General features: G+C 45.4%; 1 protein-coding gene across 1 annotated transcript; it reads left to right on the top strand.

The window, feature by feature from the left end:
- Positions 1-1,478: 1,478 nt before the first annotated feature.
- Positions 1,479-26,564, top strand: BCS1L (BCS1 homolog, ubiquinol-cytochrome c reductase complex chaperone). The gene is made up of 7 exons (XM_082261408.1): positions 1,479-1,840; positions 8,509-8,648; positions 13,272-13,466; positions 15,164-15,227; positions 18,958-19,127; positions 22,393-22,510; positions 26,190-26,564. The coding sequence occupies exons 1-7, from the start codon at positions 1,521-1,523 to the stop codon at positions 26,440-26,442; spliced, it is 1,260 nt and encodes a 419-aa protein (XP_082117534.1). The 5' UTR covers positions 1,479-1,520; the 3' UTR covers positions 26,443-26,564.
- The last annotated feature ends 897 nt before the right edge of the window (positions 26,565-27,461 follow it).

Here is a 27,461-nt window from a genome sequence, read left to right as displayed (position 1 = left end):
GGAGACACAGCAAACCTTCTGGCAATGGCACGTATTGATGTGCCATCCTGGAGGAGTTGGACTGCCTGTGCAACCTTTATAGGGTCCAGGTATCTCCTCATGCTACCAGTAGTGACACTGACCCTAACCAAATGCAAAACTAGTGACAAACAGTCAGAAAAGATGAGTAGGGAAAAAAATGTCAGTGGCCTCCACCTGTAAAACTATTGTTGTTTTGGAGGTTGTCTTGTTGTTGCCCATCTAGTTAATTTAATTCACACCAAAGCAGCCAGATCAGTATCCCAGGAGTTTAACCACTTGCCGACCGCCGCACGACTACTTACTGCGGCGGTCAGCCCCTCACAGGCAGCGTGACGTAGGTCTACGTCGCTAGCCTGTGAGGGTCTAGGGAGCAAGCGCGCGCCCCCGCTCCCGAGTGCTCACGGACCCCCCCCCCCGCGCGTGTGACCGGCGGACCAGATCGTCCGCCGGTCACTCGCGATCGTCGGTAGAGTGGGAGAAAGTCAGGTGGCTTGTGTAAACAAGATGCCTGTCATTCTCCCCGGTGTATGAATGATGATCCTACGGTTCTACTATGTAGGACCGTTGATCACTGTTCATACATCTGAAGCCACAGCCAATCACAGTTAGAAGCACGCCCCTAGGGACACACATAGCCCCTCCCTCTCAAAAAAGTTAACCCCTTCACTGCCAGTGTCATTTTACAGTAACCGTGCATATATATAGCACTGATTACTGTAGTAATGTCACTGGTAACCCCAAAAGTGTCAAAAATGTCAGTCAAGGGTCTGATCTGTCCACCGCAATGTCGCAGTACCGCAAAAAAAATCGCAGATCGGCGCCATTACGCGTTAAAAAAAAAAACAACAAAAATTACAAAAATCTTTCCCTTTGTTAGTAAACGCGATAACTTTTGCGCAAACCAATCAAAATACAAAATTTTTGTGATTTTTTTTTTTTTTTTTTTACCAAAAATATGTAGCAGAAAACAAATTGGCCTAAAATGTTAAAACATTTAGATTTTTACATTTTTTTGGGGGGGAATTTCATATAAAAAAATGTGAAAAATATTGTTATTTTTTCAAAATTGTCGCTCATTTTTTTTGTTTATACGCAAAAAAGTAAAAATCGCACAGGTGATCAAATACCACCAAAAGAAAGCTCTGTTTGTGGGAAAAAAAGGACGTAAATTTTGTTTGGGTACAGCGTCGCATGACCGCGCAATTGTCAGTTAAAGTCGCACAGTGCCGAATCGCAAAAATTGGCCTGGACGTAAGACAGCAAAATGCTCCGGTGGTAAAGTGGTTAATTGCCTTAATGCTATATTCTGAAAAAAAACTGTTCCTTTTAATTTTTTTGAGCAATATATATATATATGTGTTTACAATGTATGTGATGTAATTGGTTTATAGAGTTTTTTTTTTTTTTTTTTTGTAGTTCCTCTAAAAAAATATTTTTCTCATTTTCCTAACAGCATGCATCGGTAACAGTCATCACGGGTCCTGTCGCCCTCAGCGGAAATGCCGTTTTCAGACTTCTTTGTGGCCCTGAAAGACAATCCCTTCTTCGGAGCAGGGTTTGGCCTGATTGGTGTTGGCACGGCTTTGGCTTTGGCCCGTAAAAGTGCCCAGCTTGGCATGGTCGCCTTCAGGAGGCATTACATGATCACGCTTGAGGTGCCCAGCAAAGACAAGAGCTACCAGTGGCTGCTGAGCTGGATCTCCCACCATGCTAAGCATACGCAGCACTTGAGCGTTGAGACTTCATATCTACAGCACGAAAGCGGGCGCGTCAGCACCAAGTTTGACTTCGTCCCCAGTCCTGGGAACCACTTCATTTGGTAGGTACATCCTGGTCTGTGCCATTTGTGCGAAGGTGGACCTCTTGGTAACTTTACAAGTCTGTGTGAATTAAATCCTCGCATGTCAAATTATACAGCAACAATATATTATAATTTATTATTATTATTATTATTATTATTATTATTTTTTTTTTTTTTTTTTTTTTTAAGACGCTCCACCTTCCATTACTAACCACTAGCTGCCCAAGTCAATTCTCACATACATGTAAAAAGATATTTATTTAGAATTCGCAAACATTTTACATTTTTTTTGAAAGCAGAGGTCCGGAAGAAAAAAAAGTTGGTTGTTGCAATTTTTATATTTTTATGTCACGCAATATTTGCGCAGTAGTTTTCCAAAGTTTTTTGGAAAAACATTTTTTTTTATTAATTTTAGTGCACAAAATATAATACAATACCCAGTTGTTTAACCACTTGCCGACAGCCGCACGACTATTTACGTCGGCAGTCTGCCCCTCACAGGCAGAGCGACGTAGTACTACGTCGCTAGCCTGTGAGGGTCTAGGGAGCGAGCGCGCGCCCCCGCGCAGTCACGGACCCCCCCCCACCCCCCCGCGCATGTGACTGGCGGACCCGATGTCCGCCAGTCACTCGGTGATCGTCGGTGCAGAGGGAGAAAGGCAGGCGGCTGATGTAAACAAAGCCGCCTGTCATTCTCCCCTGTGTAGGAATGGTGATCATACGGTTCTACTATGACCGTTGATCATTGTTCCTACACCTCAAGCCACAGCCAATCACAGTAAGAATCACACCCCTAGGGACACACATAACCCCTCCCTCTCAAAAAAAAGTTAACCCCTTCACTGCCAGTGTCATTTTTACAGTAACAGTGCATATGTATAGCACTGATTACTGTAGTAATGTCCCTGGTAACCCCAAAAGTGTCAAAAATGTCAGTCAAGGGTCCGATCTGTCCGCCCCAATGTCGCAGTACCGCAAAAAAAAATCGCAGATCGCCGCCATTACGCTCTAAAAAAAATAACAACAAAAATTACAAAAATCTTTCCCTTTGTTAGTAAACGCAATAACTTTTGCGCAAACCAATCAAAATACGCTTTTTGCGATTTTTTTACCAAACATATGTAGCATAAAACAAATTGGCCGAAAATGTAAAAAAATTTTGATTTTAACATTTTTTTTTTGGGGGGGGGGGGGATTTCATATAAAAAAAATGTGAAAAATATTGTTATTTTTGCTAAATTGACGCTCTTTTTTTGTTTATAGCGCATGATCAAAAAATCGCACAGGTGATCAAATACCACCAAAAGAAAGCTCTGTTTGTGGGGAAAAAAAGGACATCAATTTCATTTGGGTACAGCTTCGCACGACTGCGCAATTGTCCATTAAAGTCACGCAGTGCCAAATCACAAAATAGGCCCTGGTCAGGAAGGGGTAAAATCTTCCGGGGCTTAAGTGGTTAAAAAAAATATAAACAATTATGTTACAGCGAGTAAATTGATGCCTAATATTTCACACTTTAAAATTGGTAACGCCCATGGAATGGCACTAAACTACGGTACTTAAAAATCTCCATAGACGACACTTTAAAAGCCTTTACAGCAGGGGTCTTAAAACTACGGCTCTCCAGCTGTGCAGGAACTACAATTCCCATCATGCCCAGTCATGTCTGTGAATGTCGGAGTTTTACAATGCCTCATGTGACGTGTAGTTCCGCAACAGCTGGAGGGCCGTAGTTTGAGGATCCCTGCACAGGTTATCGGAGTTCATACAGGAGGTCTGGTGCTAGAATTATTGCTTTCGTAATCATGTTCACGGTGATACCTCACCTGTGTGGTGCCAACATCATTTACATATGTGTGTGTGACCTATATATGCATTCACTTCTGCGTGCGAGGACGGTGGGGGGGGGGGGGGGGGGTTATTTTTTAATAATATTAATTTTTTTTTTTTTTATCACTTTTACACCTATCACAAGAAATGTAAACATCCCTTGTGATAGAAATAAGGCATGACAGGTTCTCCTCATTTATGACGACATCTGGGGCCAACCAAAAAACAGAGGATCTCATGCTTTCCATAAAAAAAAAAAATTGCAGTGTTTACATCTGCTAGAGCTGCACGATTAGTCATGAAAAAATCGTGATCTCGAGTCAGAGGCGTAACTAGAACCTTCAGGGCCCTGATGCAAGAAACCATGAAGGGCCCCCCAGACCCCTGGCCGGGGCCCTTACCTTCAAGCCCAGGGCTCTTCCCTATATCCTGGGGCTCTTTACACTCGTTGCATGGCCTTTTATTACGGTCCCGCAGCAGGATTCTTTCACAAGTTCTGCAGTGGGCCCCCTTCCTGCAATCTTGTGGGCCCACTTCCTGCAATCTTGGGGCTTCCCCACAGTGGTGCAATGCCAGGGTCCGGTCGCAAGTGTGACCTTTGCGATCCTGGAAGTTCACCCACTGGTTTGCTACCGGGCCCCCTGGAGCATGGGGCCCGGTAGCGATTGCAACCCCTGCAACCCCTGTAGTTACGCCCCTGTCTCGAGTCACCCCCCCCCTCACGATCTTAATTCGGCATTTCCTTGATTCATATAGAGCAGAGCGGTTCTCTGCTCACTCACAGCTGTAAAAAAAAAGAGCCTTTTGCACATTTTTATCAACATTGTTCAGCACAGGGAGATAACTGTAAACAAAATCTTTTAAAATGTATCATTTTGCTTTTTGAGATCAAAGGAATGAACTTCGGTCTGTAAATAAAGTCAGTTTTAACCTCTTATAGACTTATGCCTTTTTCTAAGACTTGCTGCTTACAAGTTAAAATCACAGTATTTCTCTTTCGTTCATTGATGGACACAGCTCCTTATCTTCTTGACCGTTGGGTTATGTTGCCCCCTACAGGAGTAGGACACTAAGCAGGAAAAAGCTTGACTACGCCTATGGGGCAGTCCCAGGGGGTATACTCCCACTCTCAGCTGTAAGCACTCTGCCTAGTCAGGAGTAAGGACCTAGTTCCTTGCTGGAATCTCTGGTCCTGGCAATTTTTTTCCCTTTTTTAAATTGACTTTTTTTCTTAATTTTCTTCCTGTGATAATCTACTATCAACTGCCGGACTGGACAACGGGCTCGATAATCTCGATCCAGAGGGTCCCCCCTGTCTGCCCAGCGAGTGCACGCAGACCTCAGCTCCACGCTAGGTCAGCCATGACATAGCCCCACTGGACAGGGGCTGGCCTGCAGGTTAAACGTTTTGCGAGGCTGACAGCCCCCCCTATCTTGATGGAGCGGTGGTCTCAGGTTTGGTAAGTAGCTGTCCCCTCTCTAACCCTGGATGTTTGTGGGGTGGACGTGGGCCCCTCCCTGGGACGGTCAGACCCCCGGGTTCCCCTTCTTCTCACGCAGCATTCCCCCTTCTCAGTGGTCCTCTGCGGACTTGTTGCCCCCCATCTGCCCACACCCTTCCCCCCCCCTCCCTCCCCACCCATGGAGTGGCCATACCTTTTTAAGTCGCTCTGGGGTGTCGAGATGGGGGTGGGGGAGTGCGCCACCGGTGATCGGACTATCGACCTATGGGAGGGGGCTGTACCTGGTGGGGCTTCTGCCAGGGCCCCTCTTCCTGCTTTGATCGTGTTCGGAGCCGCGTGGTGCTGCGCAGGGCCACCATTTTCTTGGGGTCCTTTTGTGCTGTGGATCGGCGGCCATTTTATTGTGGTTTTCTCATTAAAAATAGCGGCGGCCATGTTTTTGAAGCTATATGGGCAGGGATTTTGGTGGTGGGAGCCCCTCCTAATCCCCTCGTGCTAACCCCTCGATCTTTCTCTTCCTGATCACCGTATGGTGTGTGCGCAGGATCGAGGCAGAAGGGATTCCGGTCATTCTAGTGGCTCCAGACTGGCCTCGCCGGTCTTGGTACGCCGATCTTGTACGGCTGGTCGCCGATGCTCTTTGAAGACTTCCTCTTCGGGAAGATCTGCTGTCCCAAGGGCCAATCTTCCATCCTGCTTTAAAGGCTTGGCAGTTGAAAGCCAGGTGTTGAAGGATAGAGGTTTGTCTGAATCGGTGGTTCCTATGCTGTTAAAGGCTAGAAAATCTACTTCTAGAAAGATATACGATCATACTTGAAAGACGTACATTGCGTGGTGTGAGTCTCTTGGGGTTCACCCTCGCCTCTTTTCGGTGGCTCGGATATTGGCTTTCCTCCAACGGGGGGTTTAATCAGCGCCTGGCCTTGAGTACCATCAAGGGCCAGGTTTTGGCCTTAGTGGTTTTCTTTCAACGTCCATTGGCCACACATTCATTGGTGCGCACCTTTTATCCAGATAGTTCAACACTTGGCTCCTCCAGCGCAGTCTCCACTGCCACCGGACTTCAATTTGGTGCTGTTTGTTCTTTAGAAGCCTCCCTTTGAAAGTCTTCGGGAAGTTCCCCTGCTTACGCTGTCCCAGCAGGTGGCCCTTCTTGGTGGCTATTACTTCTGCGTGCAGGGTGTCAGAGCTGGTGGTGTTGTCTTATCGTTCACCTTACCTGGTGGTTCACAGAGATAAGGTGGTTCTTAGTCCCTGTTTCTTCCAAAGGTCATCTCTGATTTCTATTTGGAGGAAGACATTGTGTTGTCTTCTCTATGTCCGAGGTCTAAACATCCTAAGGAAATTGTCTTGCATTCACTGGATGTGGTTCAGGCAATTTGGGTGTACCTGGCAGCTACAGAGTCTTTTCAGAAGTCAGACTGACTATTTGTACTCACAGATGGACCTCAAAGGGTAGGCTGCTTCTGCTGTGACCATTTCCAGATGGATCAGACAGATGGTGATTCAGGCCTTTTCAACTAAGGGTCAGGTTCCTCCTTTCCCTATGAAGGCGCACTCTACTCGGGCGATTAGTGCCTCCTGGGCCTTCCGTTATCAGGCGTCAGTGATGCAGGTTTGCAAGGCGGCCACCTGGTCGTCTGTGTACACTTTCACAAAGTTTTATAAGGTGGATGTGTTGGCATCTGCGGATGCTTCTTTTGGCCTCAAGCTTTTGCAGGCTGCTGTTTAGAGGACCTGGTCCTCTTTTGAGGGTGTATTCTTCTTCTTTTTTTTTTTTTTCAGGTAAGCTCCAGTTGTTTATGGTTGAGTTCCATGTTAGCTGGTTCACCATGGTTTAGCCTTGGGAATTTTTTCTTGCTGTTCCCACCCCTCATGTTTGACACTGCTTTGGGATGTCCCAACGGTCAAGAAGATCAGGAGCTGTGTCCGTCAATGAATGGAAGAGCAAATGGGATTTTAGACTTACCGTAAAATCCATTTCTCTGATGTTCGACGGACACAGCAACCACCCCCCTGTGGAGTTGGATTTCTTCGGACACTGCTTGTTACAAAACAGGGTGCCTATAGCTGAGGGTAGGAGTATACCCCCTGGGACTGCCCAATAGGTGTGTAGTCAAGCTTTTTCCTGCCTAGTGTCCTACTCCTGTAGGGGGCAGCATAACCCAACGGTGATGCCTGTAAAAATAATACAATGAAAAAAAGTTTTTTAAAGTGCCACTGTCCTGCACGCACGCAAACAGCGATTGTCTCACACGTTGGGTATCACCGCAAACGTCAGGTCAAGGACAGTAGTTCTAGCACTAGACCTCTGTAAATTTAAAATGGTAACCTGTAAAGGCTTTTAAAACGTCACCTATGGATAGTAAAATTGACATTGTTTGTTGTGTCACGGGCATGCGCAATTTTAAACGACATGTTTGGTATCTTTATTTGGCGTAACATCATCTTTTTTATTTTGCAAAAAAATTGGCATTGTGTGACATAAAAAATTGCAACACTCCAATTTTTTCTCTAGGGCCTCTGCGATAAAAAATAGATAATGTTTGGGGGTTCTAAGTAATATTCTAGCAAAAAATACTGATTGTTACTTGTAAACAAAAGTGTCATAAAAAGGCCTGGAACTGAAGTGGTCTTAAAGTAACACAAAACCTGGAGTTAGGCTTTAAGGGTAGGGAGGAAACCCAGACATGAGAATCCATATGTATGCAATCCAATGAGACCGCCAAACAATGATTCAAGAATCAACCCCCCCCCTTCAGGGCTTGAGTCTTTTAAATAGTAGGAAAATTACCTTGGCATAATCACCAGGGATGATTCGTAGCAGTGTAAAGTTTGCAAGGAATCTTGGCTCTGTGTAGCATAGAGAATGCTGGTTGGTTTTACCCCCCAAATGCATTAGATACCTTGTGTTCTTTTACTGTGATTTGATTAATAAAAGTTTTCGACCCGTGAACCTTTTTTTTGGCACTCCAAATGGATTTCTTTCAGGAAGACTTGCGCAGGTACTAGGATTTACATGACCATGTCATCTAATCAGCATCTCAGTCCAGGAAGTAGATGGTGACCCTGGATGATGTCTGAACAAAGATGGCACCATCCTTCTGGAGAGAGAAGAGCTTGGAGGCATTGTCGGAGTACTGTGACCTCTCAGAGGTAATAAATGCCTGGAAGTGCTACAAGAACAAGGTACTTGGCATGCTCTAGGTAAGTACTTCAGAGTGAGTAGGTGGACTATCAGAGAATCCGTCAGTTTGTCCTCACTAGGCCTTGGCCTGCAGTCACAGTACTTTCTGTGCGATGGTACATAGATTGAATTTCATCAGTTCAAATCAGATTGTTTACCTACCTGAGAATATTCCTCTTTTTTATTGTTTTTCCTGCCACTTTCAGGTACAATAAAAAATGGATTCGCATTGAGAGGAACCGAGAGAAGCAGATGATTGACCTGCACACAGGCACACCTTGGGAGTCCGTCACCTTTACCGCCATAGGGACCAATCGTGATATCTTCTTTAACATTCTGCAGGAAGGTAGGCCTTGACACACATGTTCGACATTTAACCACCTCCCACCCGGCCGCTGCACATATATACGGCCGGGTGGGAGCTTCCTCCTTCTAAGTGGACGTTCCTGAACGTCCTTCAGAAGGAGGGAGATCACGCGGCCGTGCGATCCCGGTGTGCCTAAGTCCCCCAGACACAGCAACACTGCTCGGCAGGAGGGCTCTGTGATTGGCCCTCCTGATCACTTGATGGCTGTGTCCAATCATAGCTATCCTCTAATGTAAACACAGCCAATGTCACGGTGAACGGCTGTGCTTCTCTTTACACAGAGCCTGTCAGAGAGGAGGAGAGAGGATCTGTGCTGCCAGCCGGGGATCAGTGAGTTTACAGCACTTTTTTACTGTTTTTTACTCCCTGATCACCCAGCTAGTGTCCCCAAAACCGTCTTCCCAACACAGAAAAAACATCTGTCCCACATCTGTCCCAGTAAAATAATCTGTCCCAGTGATCATCTGTCCCAGTGAACAACATCTGTCACACAACTGTCCCAGTAAACGAATCTGTCCTAGTGATCATCTGTCACACATTTGTCCCAGTGAACAACATCTGCCTCACACGTGTCCCAGTGAACAACATCTGCCTCACACGTGTCCCAGTGAACAACATCTGCCTCACACGTGTCCCAGTGAACAACATCTGCCACACACGTGTCCCAGTGATCAACATCTGCCACACATGTGTCCCAGTGATCAACATCTGCCACACATGTGTCCCAGTGAACAACATCTGCCTCACACGTGTCCCAGTGAACAACATCTGCCTCACACGTGTCCCAGTGAACAACATCTGTCTCACACGTGTCCCAGTGAACAACATCTGCCACACACGTGTCCACATGGCTAAAAAAGTATCCAGGGCCTTCAAAAATGTGATAGGTACTCAGGAAATGAAATGTGTAAATTATGCTCCTAGAATGCCTGACGATGCTACTTGGATTTTGGGCCTCTGCATGTGGCCAGGCTGTGGAAAAGTCTCACACATGTGATATTGCCATACTCAGAAGTAGCACAATATATTTTGGGGTGTAATTGCAAGTTTATCTATGCCATGTGTAAGAAATAACTTGTTAATATGACAATTGTGTGAGGAAAAAAAATAAATAAATTCTTCATTACCCAAACTATTGTGGGCAAAAAATTGCAACTTCAAAAAACGCACTATGCCTTTTACTAAATACCTTGGACTGTCATCTTTACAAAAAAGGGTCACTTGGGGGGGGGGGGTATTTGTACTGTCCTGGCATTTTAGGGCCCCAGTACAACAGGATTGATCAATTTTCAATGATATGTAGGATAGCTTGTAGGCTCTATAACTTTCACACAAACCTATTATCATACACTTATCAGGATTTATTTTACCAAAGACATGTAACAGAATACATTGTGGCCTAAATGTATGAAGAAATTTGATTTTATTGGCTTCCTTTTAAAACCGAAAGTAGAAAGTATTGTTTTTTTTGTAAAATGTTCGCTCTTTTTTTTTTTTTTTTTTTTGCTTGTATCGCAAAAAATAAAAAAACCCAGTGGTGAATAAATGCCACCAAAGGAAAGCTCTATTTGTGTGAACAAAGTAATTAAAATTTGAATTTGGGTATATTCAATTCAATTAAATTTCAATTCAATTTGGGTAGCATGACTGAGTAATTGTCCTTCAAAGTGTAAGAGCACTGAAAGCTGAAAATTGGTCTGGGAAGGAAGGGGGTGAAGGTGCCCAGTATTGAGGTGGTTAAAGAGAACCTGCACTGTGGAAGCCGAAAAAGGCAGGCAGAGTGCAAAGGACTGTCACCAGTATTGTCTTTAGGCTGAGTGCTGCTGATCTTTTGATTTACCATGCGTTTTCTGTCTCCGTGTGGAAGCGGCCATCTTGGTAGAGGAGCAGGGCTTTGCTTCTTTGTGTCAAAGCTGCCCTCTTTGTGACTAGGACTAATGACTGGTGGGGTACTAATCCAGAAGCAGCCGGAGAGGTTGAGGAAACACAGATCCACAGAATTAATGAAGCAGAAGCAGTTAGATTCCTGCACTGTTCCTCAGGTAGAGCTTCCTCTCCAGCATGGAGAACAGTGAGCAGCACAGTAGTGACGTCCCAGTTCAGATCTGTTGAGACTAGCAGTCAGAGGTAGCAGAGGTCTCCAAACTTTCTAAACAAAGGTCCAGTTTAATGCCCTTTAGAGTTTGGGGGGCGGACGTTGGTGTCAGTGGGAGGAATAGTGCATAATCATTGGTAGTGGGAGGAATAGTGCCCCATCATTGGTGTCAATGGGAGCGATAGTGCCCCATTATTGGTGTCGGTGGGAGTAATAGTGTCCCATGGTTGGTGTCAGTGGGAGAAACCGTGCCCCATTGTTGGTGTAAGTGGGAGGAATAGTATCCTGTATATGCTGTCAGTAGGAAGAATAGTGCCCTATCATTGGTGTCAGTGGGAGGAATAGTGTCCTATAATTGGTGTCAGTGGGAGGAATAGTGTCCCATCATTGGTATCAGTGGGAGGAATAGTGCCCTATCATTGGTATCAGTGGGTGGAATAGTGCCCTATCATTGGTGTCAGTGAGAGGAATAGCGTCCCATCATTGGTGTCAGTGGGAGGAATAGTGCCCCATGGTTGGTGTCAGTGGGAGAAATAGTACCCTGTCATTTGTGTCAGTGGGAGAAACAGTGCTCCATTGTTGGTGTAAGTGGGAGGAATAGTATCCTGTATATGCTGTCAGTAGGAAGAATAGTGCCCTATCATTAGTGTCAGTGGGAGGAATAGTGTCCCATCATTGGTGTCAGTGAGAAGAATAGTGCCCCATCATTGGTGTCAGTGGGAGAAATAGTGCCCCATCAATGGTATCAGTGGGAGGAATAGTGCCCCATCATTGGTGTCAGTGGGAGGAATAGTGCCCCATCATTGGTGTCAGTGGGAGGAATAGTGTCCCATCATTGGTGTCAGTGGGAGGAATAGTGTCCCATCATTGGTATCAGTGGGAGGAATAGTGTCCCATCATTGGTGTGGTGTCAGTGGGAGGAATAGTGTCCCATCATTGGTATCAGTGGGAGGAATAGTGTCCCATCATTGGTGGGGTGTCAGTGGGAGGAATAGTGTCCCATCATTGGTATCAGTGGGAGGAATAGTGTCTCATCATTGGTATCAGTGGGAGGAATAGTGCCCCATCATTGGTATCAGTGGGAGGAATAGTGCCCCATCATTGGTATCAGTGGGAGGAATAGTGCCCCATCATTGGTATCAATGGAAGGAATAGTGTCCCATGGTTGGTGTCAGTGGGAGAAACCGTGCCCCATTGTTGGTGTAAGTGGGAGGAATAGTATCCTGTATATGCTGTCAGTAGGAAGAATAGTGCCCTATCATTGGTGTCAGTGGGAGAAATAGTGTCCCATCATTGGTGTCAGTGGGAGGAATAGTGTCCTATAATTGGTGTCAGTGGGAGGAATAGTGTCCCATCATTGGTATCAGTGGGAGGAATAGTGCCCTATCATTGGTATCAGTGGGTGGAATAGTGCCCTATCATTGGTGTCAGTGAGAGGAATAGCGTCCCATCATTGGTGTCAGTGGGAGGAATAGTGCCCCATGGTTGGTGTCAGTGGGAGAAATAGTACCCTGTCATTTGTGTCAGTGGGAGAAACAGTGCTCCATTGTTGGTGTAAGTGGGAGGAATAGTATCCTGTATATGCTGTCAGTAGGAAGAATAGTGCCCTATCATTAGTGTCAGTGGGAGGAATAGTGTCCCATCATTGGTGTCAGTGGGAGGAATAGTGCCCCATCATTGGTGTCAGTGGGAGAAATAGTGCCCCATCAATGGTATCAGTGGGAGGAATAGTGCCCCATCATTGGTGTCAGTGGGAGGAATAGTGCCCCATCATTGGTGTCAGTGGGAGGAATAGTGTCCCATCATTGGTATCAGTGGGAGGAATAGTGTCCCATCATTGGTGTGGTGTCAGTGGGAGGAATAGTGTCCCATCATTGGTATCAGTGGGAGGAATAGTGTCCCATCATTGGTGGGGTGTCAGTGGGAGGAATAGTGTCCCATCATTGGTATCAGTGGGAGGAATAGTGCCCCATCATTGGTATCAGTGGGAGGAATAGTGCCCCATCATTGGTGTCAGTGGGAGGAATAGTGTCCCATCATTGGTATCAGTGGGAGGAATAGTGTCCCATCATTGGTGTGGTGTCAGTGGGAGGAATAGTGTCCCATCATTGGTGTGGTGTCAGTGGGAGGAATAGTGCCCCATCATTGGTATCAGTGGGAGGAATAGTGCCTCATCATTGGTATCAATAGAAAGAATAATACCCCATAGTTAATGTAAGTGGGAGGAATAGTGTCTTGTATCAGTGAGAGGAACAGTGCCCCAAAGGCCAGGTGAAGGCAAGCAAAGGGCTGCAGTTTGGAGACCACTGCCTTAGATGATCTCACACTGCAGATATACAGCTGTGGGGATACAGAACAGGAAGTAAAATATTTTTCTGAAGAAATTCAAGATTAGTTTTAAAACAAATACATTTTTAATTGTTTTCAGAATAGTGCAGTAATGATCCTAATATGGATACTAGTTACTAAAATTGTGTTTTTTTTTTTAATATTTTTATTACTGACAGCCAGAGAACTGGCACTGCAACAGCAAGAAGGAAAGACTGTCATGTACACAGCGATGGGTGCGGAGTGGCGGCCCTTTGGGTTTCCGCGTCGAAGAAGGCCGATAAGCTCAGTAGTACTCGAAGAGGGAGTGTCTGATAAGATTGTTCAGGATGTGAAAGGATTCATCAACAACCCCAAGTGGTATATAGACAGAGGCAAGAGCAAACCTATATATTTCTTCATCTCGTGCTGATGGCTATTTTTAAAGTGTACATAAAATATTTTTCTTTTTTTCGCCATTTTTTTGTGCCCCATTGGGGAGATTACTTCTTGTCTGTAAAACCCAAAAGGAAACGGGGGAAAAAAAAAAATTCACCTCTTAGGACTCATTCACACATACAAATCTGTAGAGGGACGTTTTTACCCACACGGGATGTGCGGGTGTTCTGTGCAATCCTGTGCAGGTGGCTTGTTCAAATAAAAAGACAGGTGGCCAGCTATACGGACCTACACAGATCTTCACGCATATCCCGTAGTGTACATCTGTGCAGATCCCATGTGCAGATCAAAACTCAGTCTGCAAGTTCATGCAGCCTGCCTGTGTCTGCACAGGGTTTCAGAGGCCCCATACATCAGAGTTCCCCTTTACATCACAGTCTGCAGCATTCCCCTTTACATCAGGCTCTGCAGACTTCTCCCTTACACTGTAAAGGGAAACCCTGTGGACTCTGATGTAAAGGGGAACTCTATGGACTCTGATGTGAAGGGGAACTCTGTGGACTCTGATGTAAAGGGGAACTCTGTGTACTCTAATGTAAAGGGGAACTCTGTGTACTCTGATGTAAAGGGGAACTCTGTGGAGTCTGATGTAAAGGGGAACTCTATAGACTAGAGATGCACCGAATTTTCTGATGCCGAATTAAAAAAAAAAAAAAACGCTTTCAAAACAGTCAAACTTGGCGTTTTGAATGCTTTTAAGTGCAGAGGAGGGGGTTGCGGTCTTTTACCCCCAGATCCTTCCACAACAGTACCTGTGAAAAAAAGAAAAAAAAATTAAAATGTCTGAAAATATCGGCCAATACCGATATCCGATGACCAAAATATCGGTATCGGCATTAAAAAAACGATATCGGTTGATCACTAGTTTCCACATTGCACCTGAATTGCCGGCAGTTCACACTGACATCCGCTGCAAGTGTCAGTGAACAGTTAATGACATCCCCCCCCAGATCAGTTCACAGATCGCAGTGCGAACTGTAAAAAAAGGCGCAGGAATCGGATTGCAATGTGATCCAATTCCAGTGCAGACAAAAAAAAAGGGTCCTGCACTATTTTGGTGCGAATGCAATGCAATTTTAGCCATACAGTTTGTATGGCTGAATTCGCATTGCACAGACATCACGTGTGATCTGCACAGCAATGCGGTCGCACAAGTGTGAACCAAGCCTTTACACCAGAGTCTGCAGCATCCCCCCCCCCCCTACATCAGAGTCCACAGTGTTCCCTTTTACATCAGGGTCCGCAGAGTTCTCCCTTGCACTATAAAGGGGAACCCTGCAGACTCTGATGTAAGGGAGAACTTTGTGCTGGGTATATCAACCTGCTCTCTATGTAAAATTTGTTTTGTTTTTTTTTTGCCTTTTGTGATACCTTAAGCACATTGCTAGATGCACTAGTTGCATTTTTTGTAGCTTAAATATTGATATTTGCACTTAAAACGGTCATTTTGGTTAACTTTTTGAAATTTCAGTAAAAATTTGGCTCTGTCAGTAAATTTTTTTGTCATGTCGGTATATTTCACTTTGGAGATCGGCAACCCTGTGAGGGACCACAGTTTGGGCATCACTAATAGACTCTTTTCAATCATTTTTAATATCAATGTGAATTTTTTTTTTTTTTTTTTTTTATCCAGGAATACCCTACAGAAGGGGCTACCTTCTCTACGGACCTCCCGGGTGTGGAAAAAGCAGCTTTATGTAAGTATCACTCGGAGGACAATATTTCCAATGACAGCTCAGCAAAAATAATAAAATGACATCCTACCACAGTAAACAACACGGTTCTGGTTATTTACAAGTCCATAGACTGGAGATGGAGGTACTACAGAGAGCCTGGATTCTCTAAATAGGGGTCTTCAAACTTTAAAGTAAAAGGGCCACATCGTGTAATTTTTTAAATATTTGTTGTCCAAAGAATAAATAAAATCTTTTATAAATTAATAACATTTAGATGAATGAATACATTTTTACTAGGATCCATTTGTAGTCAGCATGATATTCAGAACAAATGGGAGGGAAGCTTAATGAGACTCCCCATTGGGGGCCCTTCTACATCACCCCCCCCCCCCCACTTACATCAGAGTCCCCCACCTATCTTAGGGTCCCCATCACAGCCCCCTTTACATTAGGGTTCCTGTCAGAGTCTCTTACCTACATCATGGTCCCCTCTTACATCAGGGTCCCAATCAGAGTCCCCTCTTTACATCAGGATCTCCCCTTAAATCAGGGTCCTTATCAGAATCTCACCTTAAATCAGGGTCCCCATCAGAGACCCCTTTCTTCCATCAGAGTCCCCAAAGAACATCAGGGTCCCCATCACAGCCTTCTTACCTTAAAGTCCCGATCAGTCCCCTTCTTACATCAGGGTCCCCTTTATTTCAGGGTCCCCATCAGAGTCCTCTTTTTACAACAGGGTTCCCTCTTACATCAGATTCCCCCACTTATATCAGGATCCCAGTCACTGTGTTCCCCCTTAAATCAAGGTCCTCATCAGAATCTCACCTTAAATTGGGGTCTCCATCACAGTCCCCCTTATAGCAGAGTCCTATCCTTACATCAGGGTCCCCATCAGAGCCCTCCATTTACATTAGGTTCCCCAAACAGCCCCCCTTACATCAGGGTTCCCATCGGAGTCCCCTCCTTACATCAGGACCTCTCTTTACATCAGGGTCCCCATTAGAGACCCTTCCTTACATCAGGGTCCCCTCCTCTCATCAGGGTCCCTGTCAAAATCCTCTACTTACATCAGAATCACCAATTACAGTGTCCCCCCCACATCAGGGTCCCCATCAGAGTCTCCTTTTTACAACAGGGTTCCCCCTTACATCAGGGTCCTTTTTAGAGTCCCCTGCTTACATCAGATTTCCCCACTTATATCAGGATCCCAATCACCGTGTTCCCCCTTACATCAAGGTCCTCATCAGAATCCCACCTTAAATTGGGGTCTCCATCACAGTCCCCCTTACAGCAGAGTCCCCTCCAATATATCTGGGTCCCCATCAGAGCCCTCCATTTACATCAGGGTCCCCAAACAGCCCCCCGCCCTTACATCAGGGTTCCCATCAGAGTCCTCTCCTTACATGAGGATACCGCTTTACATCAGGGTCCCCATTAGAGACCCTTTCTTACATCAGGGTCCTCTCTCACCAGGGTTTCTATCAAAATCCTCTTATATCAAGATCACCAATTAGTGTCCCCTCCACATCAGGACCCTCATCAGAATCCCACCCTAAATCAGGGTCCCTATCACAGCCCCCCATACATCAGAGTTCCCCTCACCGGTGTAGGATTTACACAGCAGCTATAGGGGCAGGGCAGGAGCTAGAAGGAAGAGCGAGTCTGTATGGAGGAAGTGTCCTGTGAATGCAGGGACAAGCATGTCATTGGTTGTGAGGACACTAGCGGGGGGGGGGGGGGGGAGTGTAGACCAAAGGCAGCCAAGGCTGACCTGAATCCTCAATCAATGCACATTAGGGATACACCACTGACCCTAGCAGCGGGCCGGATAAAATCTTGTAGTAGGCCAGATGTGGCCCGCAGGCCATAGTTTGGCGACCCCCTGCTCTAAAGTGAGAGGAAACCTGTTCTTTTATAGTTGTCACTTGAACAGGTGTCCCCAGTGAAAGAAACCCCCCTCTGTTCCCGTACTAATTGTATCAATTTGGATTTCCCATCATTTTCTGTCGGTAACAATGCTCACAGTACAAATTGGGAGCGTGAATGTCTCCGGTGGAGACCAAGGCAGCTAGAAAAACCTAACAAGGGTTCTAACACTTCTACGCTCCATACAGAACTGGAATAAAGTTTTTGACTTAAACTCTTGTCAGCCAGGTAATGCATATATGACATTATCGCTCACACCCTGCACATATGTGTCCATGGTGGCTGATATTTCTGGGAGTGTTCTTCCAGCACAGTGACCAAGTTGTGGCCAAAAAGTTTTTTACAACTGTAGCACTACTCCCAAGGGAGCTGCTGTGTGGGTCTGTGTGGTTACTGCTAGCAACAACCGTACCTTTAAACATGTTTTTCAAGTGTGAGCACCTTAGACAAGGACCAGTCCAGTTTCTTTGGTTTTTAGGATTTATTATAGAAGTGGGATACTCCAACTACTCAACTATGCACAATTAGGCAGGGACACTGAAAAATGCTGCTTGGCACTAACCAGCGCTTCCTTGATGCTGGTTAACGCTGACTGATGCTGGCCTCAGCTAGGCCAGATACTGGACTTCACCTCTGACTGTGGAAAAGTCTTCTAAGCTCCCTAAGGTACTCTTTCCTGAGGTAGCTGACTTGTAGTGCGGACTGTACTGCTGAAACACTTCAGGGCCCTCACTGGTGCCCTCTTTATCCCCTATTCTTCAGGGCTTCACTACTTGGCACCCCCTTTACTGTGCACTCTGGGTTAGCTGGGTCCTGGATCCCCCTTGACCTCTCTGGAGTGGTCCCCTCTCTTAGGCAGACCCCTGGGCAGATCATTGAGTACTCACGATACGGTTTTTCCAGAAGATCTCTGCCCAGCAGCTCCACTCGGTCAACAACTCTGGATTCTCTGCAGCCCAGCTCAACCTCCGGACCCCTAGGCCAACTGCCTTGACCACCCTCTCACTTTTACAGGAGGAGAGACAGCCGTCACCACCTCCTGGGACTGATGCTCCCGCCAAAAGACACCCTGTCACATGCTCCCCTCCAATTTATGTCCGATCCCAGGATGCATTGCAGAAATGCCCCCCCACTGGAACCGACATAAACCAGAGTGTGCCACTGGCTAGGTTTCCTCCACTGTCCAATGAGCTCCCTCATTGGCTGCAGTGGGGACACTCCCTTTGACCCAGTGAATCACATGCAACAGGCTAAACTAATAGATCAGGCCCTCCTGATAAGCAGACAGGGCCTCAAATATGCTTTTCCTAGCACCTACGTAGGAGGGGGCTACACAACAATACAAAAACAGTCCCACCGGGGAGTTTGAACGAGGCACACACTTAAAGAAAAGTAGAGGAAGTAACGAGGAGTAGGAAATAAAAAAATAAATAAATAAAAATTATTATTTCCTACTCCTCGTTACTTCCTCTACTTTTCTAAAAGTGTGTGCCTTGTTAAAACCCCCGTGGGACTGTTGTATTGTTGTAAAAAATTTTTGGGGGGGGGGGGTGGCATAACACTTTCATAAGCCTAAAATATCCACCTTTATAACTGTATCAAAGACCCAGTTAAAGGGCCACGGCGGGCGGAAAGGAAAGGGGTAATGTGGAATTTTATTATTTTTGCAGAATTCCAGCCAAATAGGGGCATACGCAGTTGAAATGGATATATGTGATTAGGATTTTCCATTTATCACTGATGTAAGAGTGGTATAGATGTAAAATCTTACACTGGACGGTCATTTCATCACTGATGTCGCTGCACTGTCTGTGTGTTTTTCCAGCACTGCTCTGGCGGGAGAGCTGGAGTACAGCATCTGTCTGATGAGCCTTAGTGACAACAGCCTCTCTGATGACCGCCTCAACCACCTGCTGAGTGTGGCCCCGCAGCAAAGCATTATTCTGCTGGAGGATGTGGACGCTGCGTTCGTAAGCCGCGATCTCGCCAAACAGAGTGAGTTTTTGAACCATTTATGACTCTATAGGCCCTCGACTGCTATTTCCTAATGAATCTTATTTTTATGTAAGTAAGGGAAAATAACCCCCCCCCCCCCCTCCCAAACAAGTAGAAATATACAGTGCCTTGAAAAAGGATACAACAAAAAATACCCTGCATAGACACAGGAAAAAGAAGCTATTATACCAACAAATAATTGGCAAGGGGATACAAAGTAAAAATTATATGTAATTATATTGATCACAGTGGATACAATTAAAATAACCTGGTTGGCAACGCACCGGTTTCCTATCAGTGCTGAATGCACAGAAAACAGGTGCTTTCCCAACCGGGTTATTTTAATTGTATCCACTGTGATCAATAAAATTACATATCATTTTACTACTAAACTAAGATAAAAAAAAACGAAGAAATTTCCAGTCACAACTTACCAACCAGCCAGCGACCAACCGAATTGACCTGTCTAACAGTATGCGTTAAAAACAGGGGTTTGGTTGCACACATTTGCAAATACATGCGTAAGCTGCAGGCCCCGACCAGGCACCCTGTGATCTGCAGACCCTAACTCTACAATTTAAAGAGTCTCTTTAATGAGAGCACATGCATTTAATGGGATAGATGGAGGCAGTGGCGGCTGGTGCTCAAAATTTTTTGGGGGGGGGGGGCGCAAGCAGAAAAATGTAATAGGCATTGCTTTGCGGCAAAAAACACTGTAAAAAATTGCATGACTTTGAGGTCGCAAAAGTGTGAAAGGGGCCTTCAGTAATTAAGGTATAGTGTGCCCCCTTTCAATGCACAGAGACCAGCGTGCCCCCTTTCAATGCACAGTGACCAGCGTACATGCCCCCTTTCAATGCAGTGACCAGCGTACATGCCCCCTTTCAATGCAGTGACCAGCGTACATGCCCCCTTCAATGCAGTGACCAGCATACCATTCCCCCAATGCAGAGATTAATGTTCATGCCCCCTTCAATGCAGTGACCAGCATACCATTCCCCCAATGCAGAGATCAGCATACATGCCCCCAATGCAGCGACCAGCATACATGCCCCCAATGCAGCGACCAGCATACATGCCCCAAATGCAGCGACCAGCGCATATGCCCCCAATGCAGCGACCAGCGCATATGCCCCCAATGCAGCGACCAGCGCATATGCCCCCAATGCAGCGACCAGCGCACATGCCCCCAATGCAGCGACCAGCGCACATGCCCCAAATGCAGCGACCAGCGCACATGCCCCCAATGCAGCGACCAGCGCACATGCCCCTCTGGCTCTAATCAGGTGATGCCAAATAAAAAAAAATCCCATTGTACTCCATGCGTCCGGCGCCCCTGCATGCAGATTAGCGGGCTGGACGCATGGATGGGGGGGTGGCGCCCCTGTGCCCTCTGTACACCGGCCGCCACTGGAAGACAGGTGACTAGAGGGAGCCCACCCCTCCTTAAAGGCACAGGGTCACACTGAACACCCAGCACATCGCACAATGGCGGCAAAGGTGTCAGTGCGTTGCCTGGCTCAATATAGATATCAATAATGCAAAAAGTGGTCACCGCCTCCACCTATAACTGATCTTAGTGGTAAGGAGCCCTGGAAGGGCGGAGGCAGATCAAAAAAACCAAGAGATTTCCAGTCACAACTTACCAACCAGCCAGCGACCAACCGAATTGACCTGACTAACAGTATGCGTTAAAAACAGGGGTTTAGTTGCACACATTTGCAAATACTGCAGATCACAGGGTGCCTTGTCGGGGCCTGCAGCTTACGCATGTATTTGCAAATGTGCCTTCGTTTTTTTTTTGTTTTTTTTTCATACCCCTTGAAATTTTCCACATTTTGTCATGTTACCACCAAAAACGTAAATTTATTTTATTGGGATTTTTTGTAATAGACCGACACAAAGTGGCCCATAATTGTGCCTAAAGAAAATAAGATAACATTGGTTGTAATAAGAATTTTAAGATAACATGGTAAAACAGATAGTGGAATCCCAGGTTTCCCTAACACCTCAAATGTGCTTGCTCTTTGCTCCGATTCCGGGTTCCTCGGCACATACACAAAAATTTGCCCATACACTTTTCTGCTCGGTGCTCTGGGCCATAGCCCTCAACTGGCATTCCGAATCAGTTCCGTGGGCCCAGGTGCTCTTGAGGATGGAGGTGATCGGATGCATAGAGCGGGTACACCATACCATATATGATACTATGCACATATATCACAAGAAATGGGAGAATTGGTCCACAGGTTGATCTGGTATTGGTACAATCTGGAAAATCCTCTTATTTGTGTGTCCTTCCTTCTACGCTGTTGGCTCGGATCAGCACTCAGTGGCCAGTGGGTGACTCACCCATGTAATGTGAATTCTATCTTTAGTTATAAGTTTTCTTTTATATTTTCATTTTTGTTTTTTTTTCTTCTCTCAAAGTTATGTAGATATTTTCGTAATTTTATTATGCAAGCATGTTATCTATACCCATGTATGCATATTAATATTTGTCCTACTATCTGACGTATGGGTTTTGCTTCATAGTCATTGGTGTGCACCTATATCTGATAAATCTACTGTATCAATTATGGTGTAGCTCTTGTTCGGTTTATACTTATTATGATGGCGATCATATAAACTCTTGCACTTCTGTACCAGTGTTATAGTCTGCATTTATACGTTGGCATGCTTTGCTTTTTGTTTTGATATGTTTACTTCTGAAAATCAATAAAAATCATTTGTATTAAAAAAAAATGTAATTTGGGTATAGTGTTGCATGACCAAGCGATTGCCCTGGTCATGAAACCAAACAAAACCTTCTGGAGGTAAAGTGGTTAAATTGCTAAAATCCTTTTCTTAAAGTCCATTGAGGAACATTGGTCCCAGCCCTCTGTGTTTATGATCCTGCTTTCATTACTGCTCACTACAAAACCAAAGGGTGTTGGTAATGGTAAGGGTTTTCCTAGGCTGGCCTACATTTTTTTTTTTTTTTTTTCCTGCCAATGTCCAATCCTCCTATAGGTGGCAGTATAACCTGAAGGTTAAAGACTTTTGTGTCCCTTAATGGACTCCAGGAAAACAATTTTACGGTGAGTACAAAAATCCTAATTTTGAACATATGATTATTTTGGCAGAAGAAGTTCTAACTGATTCTAACTGACAAAAGCAAGCTTTTGTATGAAAAACATTGTTTGATTAAAGAGTTGGCAACAAGTCTGCCAAGTAGTCTTGTGTCTTTGATTCTCCAAATCCTTTAATGTTCTCTTCTCTTCTACAGATCCAACTGCATATCAGGGCATGGGACGCCTGACTTTTAGTGGTCTGCTAAATGCCCTGGATGGCGTGGCCTCTACGGAAGCTCGAATTGTTTTCATGACAACAAATCACATTGACAGGTAGGATGGATTCTTTTTAGTACAGTACCTACAAAAAACTCGCAGTACTTAAAGCGGAGTTCCACCCAAAAGTGGAACTTCCGCTTTAGGGAGTCCTGACCCCCTGACATGATACATTTGGCATGTCATTTTTTGGGGGGGGGAGCGGGTACCTAGTTTTGACAGGTACCCGCTCCCACTTCCGCTCGGAGCGCCGCGGCGCCCTGAGCGGAAGTTCTCCTCTCCCCCTCCCTCCCTGCAATCTTCTGGGACACGTCAGAGGTCCCAGAAGATTGCCGGCCAATCACGGCGCGCAGCGCGACTCGCGCATGCGCAGTGGGTACCCGGCTGTGAAGCCGCAAACTGTAACAGCCGGGTGCCCACAGCAGTGATGCCGGCGCCGAGGGAGAGGATCGAGGCTTCCGACGGCCGCATCGCTGGACCGTTGGACAGGTGAGTAAATGGCTGGAACTCCGCTTTAAACACTATATTAGCACATTCTTTTTACTACAGTTCCTAAAGCAGAAGTAAACCCCGCTTGGTCATTTTTACCTACAGGTAAGCATATAATAGAGCTTACCTGTATGTAAAATTAATATCTCCTATACCTGCACGAGCGATGCAACAGATGATAAGTTCAGCACATACAGCAGGTAAAATAAGTTCTGAACACGTCACTATTTTTCAAGGTAAATATATTTCTAAAGGTGCTATTGGCATGAAATGTTCACCACATGTCGGTAACAGCCCATGCAACCCATACATGCAAAGAAATCAAAACAAATAAGTTCAGAAATTAAGTTATGTGTAATAAAATAAATTGACCTATGGAAAAAGTATTGAGCACATTAAGAAAGGGAGGTGCAAAAAGGCATGGAAAACCAAGACACCAGCTGAAAGCTATCTGTAATTAAAAAGCAATCCTGCCCTTTGTCAGTGCAAAATAATATCAACTGGTTCAGTCTTAACTAATGGCTCTTAAAAAGTGTCTTATTACTAAGGTGTCACACAAGAAACCTCTCATGATGGGTAAAAGCGAAGAGCTCTCTCCAGACCTTTGCAACCCTATTGTTGCAAAACCATACTGATGCCATTGGTTACAGAAAGATTTCTAAAGGAAGGATTTCAGTGAGCACTGTTGGGGCCATAATTTGGAAGTGGAAAATTTCACCATAAACTGGCCACAACCAGGTGCTCCTTGCAAGATTTCTGACAGAGGAGTGAAAACAATTATCAGAAGAGTTGTCCAAGAGCCAAGGACTATTGTGGAGGGCTTCAGAAAGACCTGGAATTAGCAGGTACAATGGTTTCAAAGAAAACAATAAGTAATGCACTCACCCGCCATGGCCTGTATGCACGCTCACCACGCAAGACTCCATTGCTGAAGAAAAAGCATGTTGAAGCTCGTTTAATGTTTGCTGCACAACATTTAGACAAACCTGTGAAAAATACTGGGAGAATGAAGTCTGGTCAGATGAGACCAAAATGTAACTCTTTGAATGCCATAATACACACCATGTTTGGAGGTCAAATGGCACATCACCCCAAAAACAGTGAAGTTTAGAGGTGGGAACATCATGGTGTGGGGCTGTTTTTCAGCATACGGTACTGGCAAACTTCATATTCATTGAAGGAAAGATGACTAGAAAAAATGTACCCAGACATTCTTGATAAAAATCTGCTGCCATCTACCAGGATGATGATGAAATGAGGGCGTACAAGGCAATGGTCCCAAACACAAAGCCAAGGAAACTCCCAGTTGGTTTCAAAGAAAGAGAAAATAAAGCTTCTAGAATGGCCCAGCCAATCACCCGACTTGAATCCAATTGAAATTCTTAGGTAAGAACTAAAGATCCGATTTCATAGAAGAGGCCCACAGAACCTTCAAGATTTGAAGACTGTGTGAAAGAATGGGACAAATTCACACCTGAGCAGTGCATGCGACTCGTTTCTCCATACAGGAGGCGTCCTGAAGCTGTCATTACCAACAAAGGATTTTGTACCAAGTATTCAATCATTTTCAGTTAGCGTGTTCAATATTTTTTCCCTGTGTCATTCCATTTTATTACACATAACTTCATTTCTGAACCTATTTTTTTTTTTTTCTTTGTATGTATGGATGGCATGGGTTGTTACCTACGTGGTGAGGATTTCATGTCAAATTTTATAATTTACCTAGAAAAATGGTGACGTGTCCAATACTTTTTTTTTTTTACCCGCTGTAAATGTGCTGTCCTGAGTCACCGCTTTGAGATCCCAACAGAGAAGGAAGACCACAAGCTCACTGGCTGGCTGCCTGGATCCTGACAGCAAGTTCTCAGCCGTCACACAAACACAGTGTGCATAGCCTAGTGCGCATGCGCCCAGTCCAGCCAGCACCGCACTCCGTCACAGAAACCAACCAACACGAGGAGGCAGGAGGAGAGAACAGACAGTTGTCATGATGATAAATTTACGAGGCGTGTCCTCCTTTATCAAGTCACACCCACTCAGGATGTTGCTGTTATCATTGCACTGTAATACGCATCGGGACAGTGTGGTTCATTCTGAATGGCACAACCAACGTACCATGCTAACCAGTGTGTGCGCTGTAGTACACAACACACACTGCCAAAAATGCCACATACACCTTTTGTGGTGCATTTTGCAACCTCATCAATTGAATTGGCTGCTTTAACCACTTTTTGACTGCGCTATAGCCGAATGATGGCTACAGCATGGTCGTCTAGTTCAGGGATCCTCAAACTACGACCCTCCAACTGTTGCGGACCTACACATCCTATGAGACATTGTAAAACTCTTGACATTCACAGACATGACAAGGCATGATGGGATTTGTAGTTCCTAAACAACTGGAGGGCCATAGTTTTAAGGCCCCTTGTCTGATTCATATGACAGCGTCCCATGATTGCGCCCACCACACCCACGCTGTTGGGCGCGGGCAGCACGCTCTGTGATTGCAGTGTCCTCCGGACACAGCGATCACAGATTGAGGTAAAAAGCCAATCAGCGGCTCTTTACCGCATGATCAGCTGTGTCCAATCACAACTGATCACAGATGTCAACAGTTGCCGGTCATCGGCACTCCTTTCCTCTTGTTGACAGCATGAGGAGGGGAGGAGAGAGCTGATAACCGGTTTCTCTAAAAGGGACATCTTCAATGATAATCAGTGCCGCCTACCAGTGCCCATTAGTGCCACCTATCAGTGCCACCTATAAGTGATCATCAGTGCCTACCAGTGCCCTTCAGTGCCACCTATCAGTGCAACCTACAGTGTAAGTGATCATCAGTGCCTACCAGTGCCGCCTCATTAGTGCCCATCAGTGAAAGAGAAAAAATTACCGGATTGCAAAATTTTATAACAAACTATGAAAACGTTTTTGGTGTTTTTTAGTTTATTAAGCAAAAAATAAAAACCCCGGTGGTGAATACCACCAAAAGAAAGCTCTATTTGTTTAAAAAAAAAAAAAGAAATTGTAAAATGTATTTTGAGTACAGTGTTGCATGACCACGCAATTGTCCTTCAAAGTGCTACATCGCTGAAAGCTGAAAATTGGCCTGGGCAGGAAGGGGATGAAAGTGCCCGGTATTAAAGGGGTTAATGCTACGCACGTTAACACAGCAAGCCCAACCTCTGTTTAGACTTGAATTTCGGCCATTCTCTCACAGTGTATTGTGTTCTCTCCATTGGTGCTGTAGGTTGGACCCAGCGTTGATTCGGCCAGGGCGGGTGGATGTAAAGCAGTACGTAGGACATTGCACGCGGTGGCAGCTGACACATATGTTCCAGCGCTTCTACCCAGATCAGACACAACACACGGCAGAGGAGTTTGCCGACTCGGCTCTGTCGGCCTCAGACAAGATCAGCGCCGCCCAGGTCCAGGGTCACTTTATGCTGCATAAGAACGATCCAAAGGCTGCAATAGAGAACATCGGCTCCATAGCTACATGATGGTTCTTTTTCTTTTAAGAAGATCTGTATTGTTCCAGATAATTCAGTTATCACCCATTCTGCTTTCCGTAACAACTATGAGGGGGTTTGATCAAGAAAAGAGTCTGAAGCACTCTTTTATAGGGGTGTCAGCTGCTTTGCAGACTTCAGCCTTCACTTAAAAATTGTTTTAGAATTGTACCAAGTTGATCATCTTTTCTGGTTAGGAAAAAAAATATCCATTTTTCTTGCCTCATAATGAGGTTTTATTTATAAGGGATGTGAAATTGTTAAATAAAACCCAGTTCTTATTAACAAGATTCTGGCTGTGCAATAACCTGACACATTTTTATTGCATGTTTCTGTAAAACTGACCTAGCATTTTTTTTTATGTTAAAGTGTTACTAAACCTAGGAGCCTGCAGTCACTATATCTGGTCTCCCCAGGAGGCTGCAGTCACTATATCTGGTCTCCCCAGGAGGCTGCAGTCACTATATCTGGTCTCCCCAGGAGGCTGCAGTCACTATATCTGGTCTCCCCAGGAGGCTGCAGTCACTATATCTGGTCTCCCCAGGAGGCTGCAGTCACTATATCTGGTCTCCCCAGGAGCCTGCATTCACTATATCTGGTCTCCCCAGGAGCATGCAGTCACTATATCTGGTCTCCCCAGGAGCCTGCACTCACCATATCTGGTCTCCCCAGGAGCCTGCACTCGCCATATCTGGTCTCCCCAGGAGCATGCAGTCCCTATATCTGATCTCCCCAGGAGCCTGCAGTCACTATATCTGGTCTCCCCAGGAGCCTGCAGTCACTATATCTGGTCTCCCCAGGAGCCTGCAGTCACTGTATCTGGTCTCCCCAGGAGCCTGCATTCACTATATCTGGTCTCCCCAGGAGCATGCAGTCACTATATCTGGTCTCCCCAGGAGCCTGCATTCACTGTATCTGGTCTCCCCAGGAGCCTGCATTCACTATATCTGGTCTCCCCAGGAGCATGCAGTCACTATATCTGGTCTCCCCAGGAGCCTGCACTCACCATA

The sequence above is a fragment of the Pelophylax lessonae genome, assembly GCF_965119305.1.
Source record: "Pelophylax lessonae genome assembly, chromosome: 6".
Classification (NCBI taxonomy): domain Eukaryota; kingdom Metazoa; phylum Chordata; class Amphibia; order Anura; family Ranidae; genus Pelophylax; species Pelophylax lessonae.
This window is presented reverse-complemented; position numbering and strand designations above follow the sequence as displayed.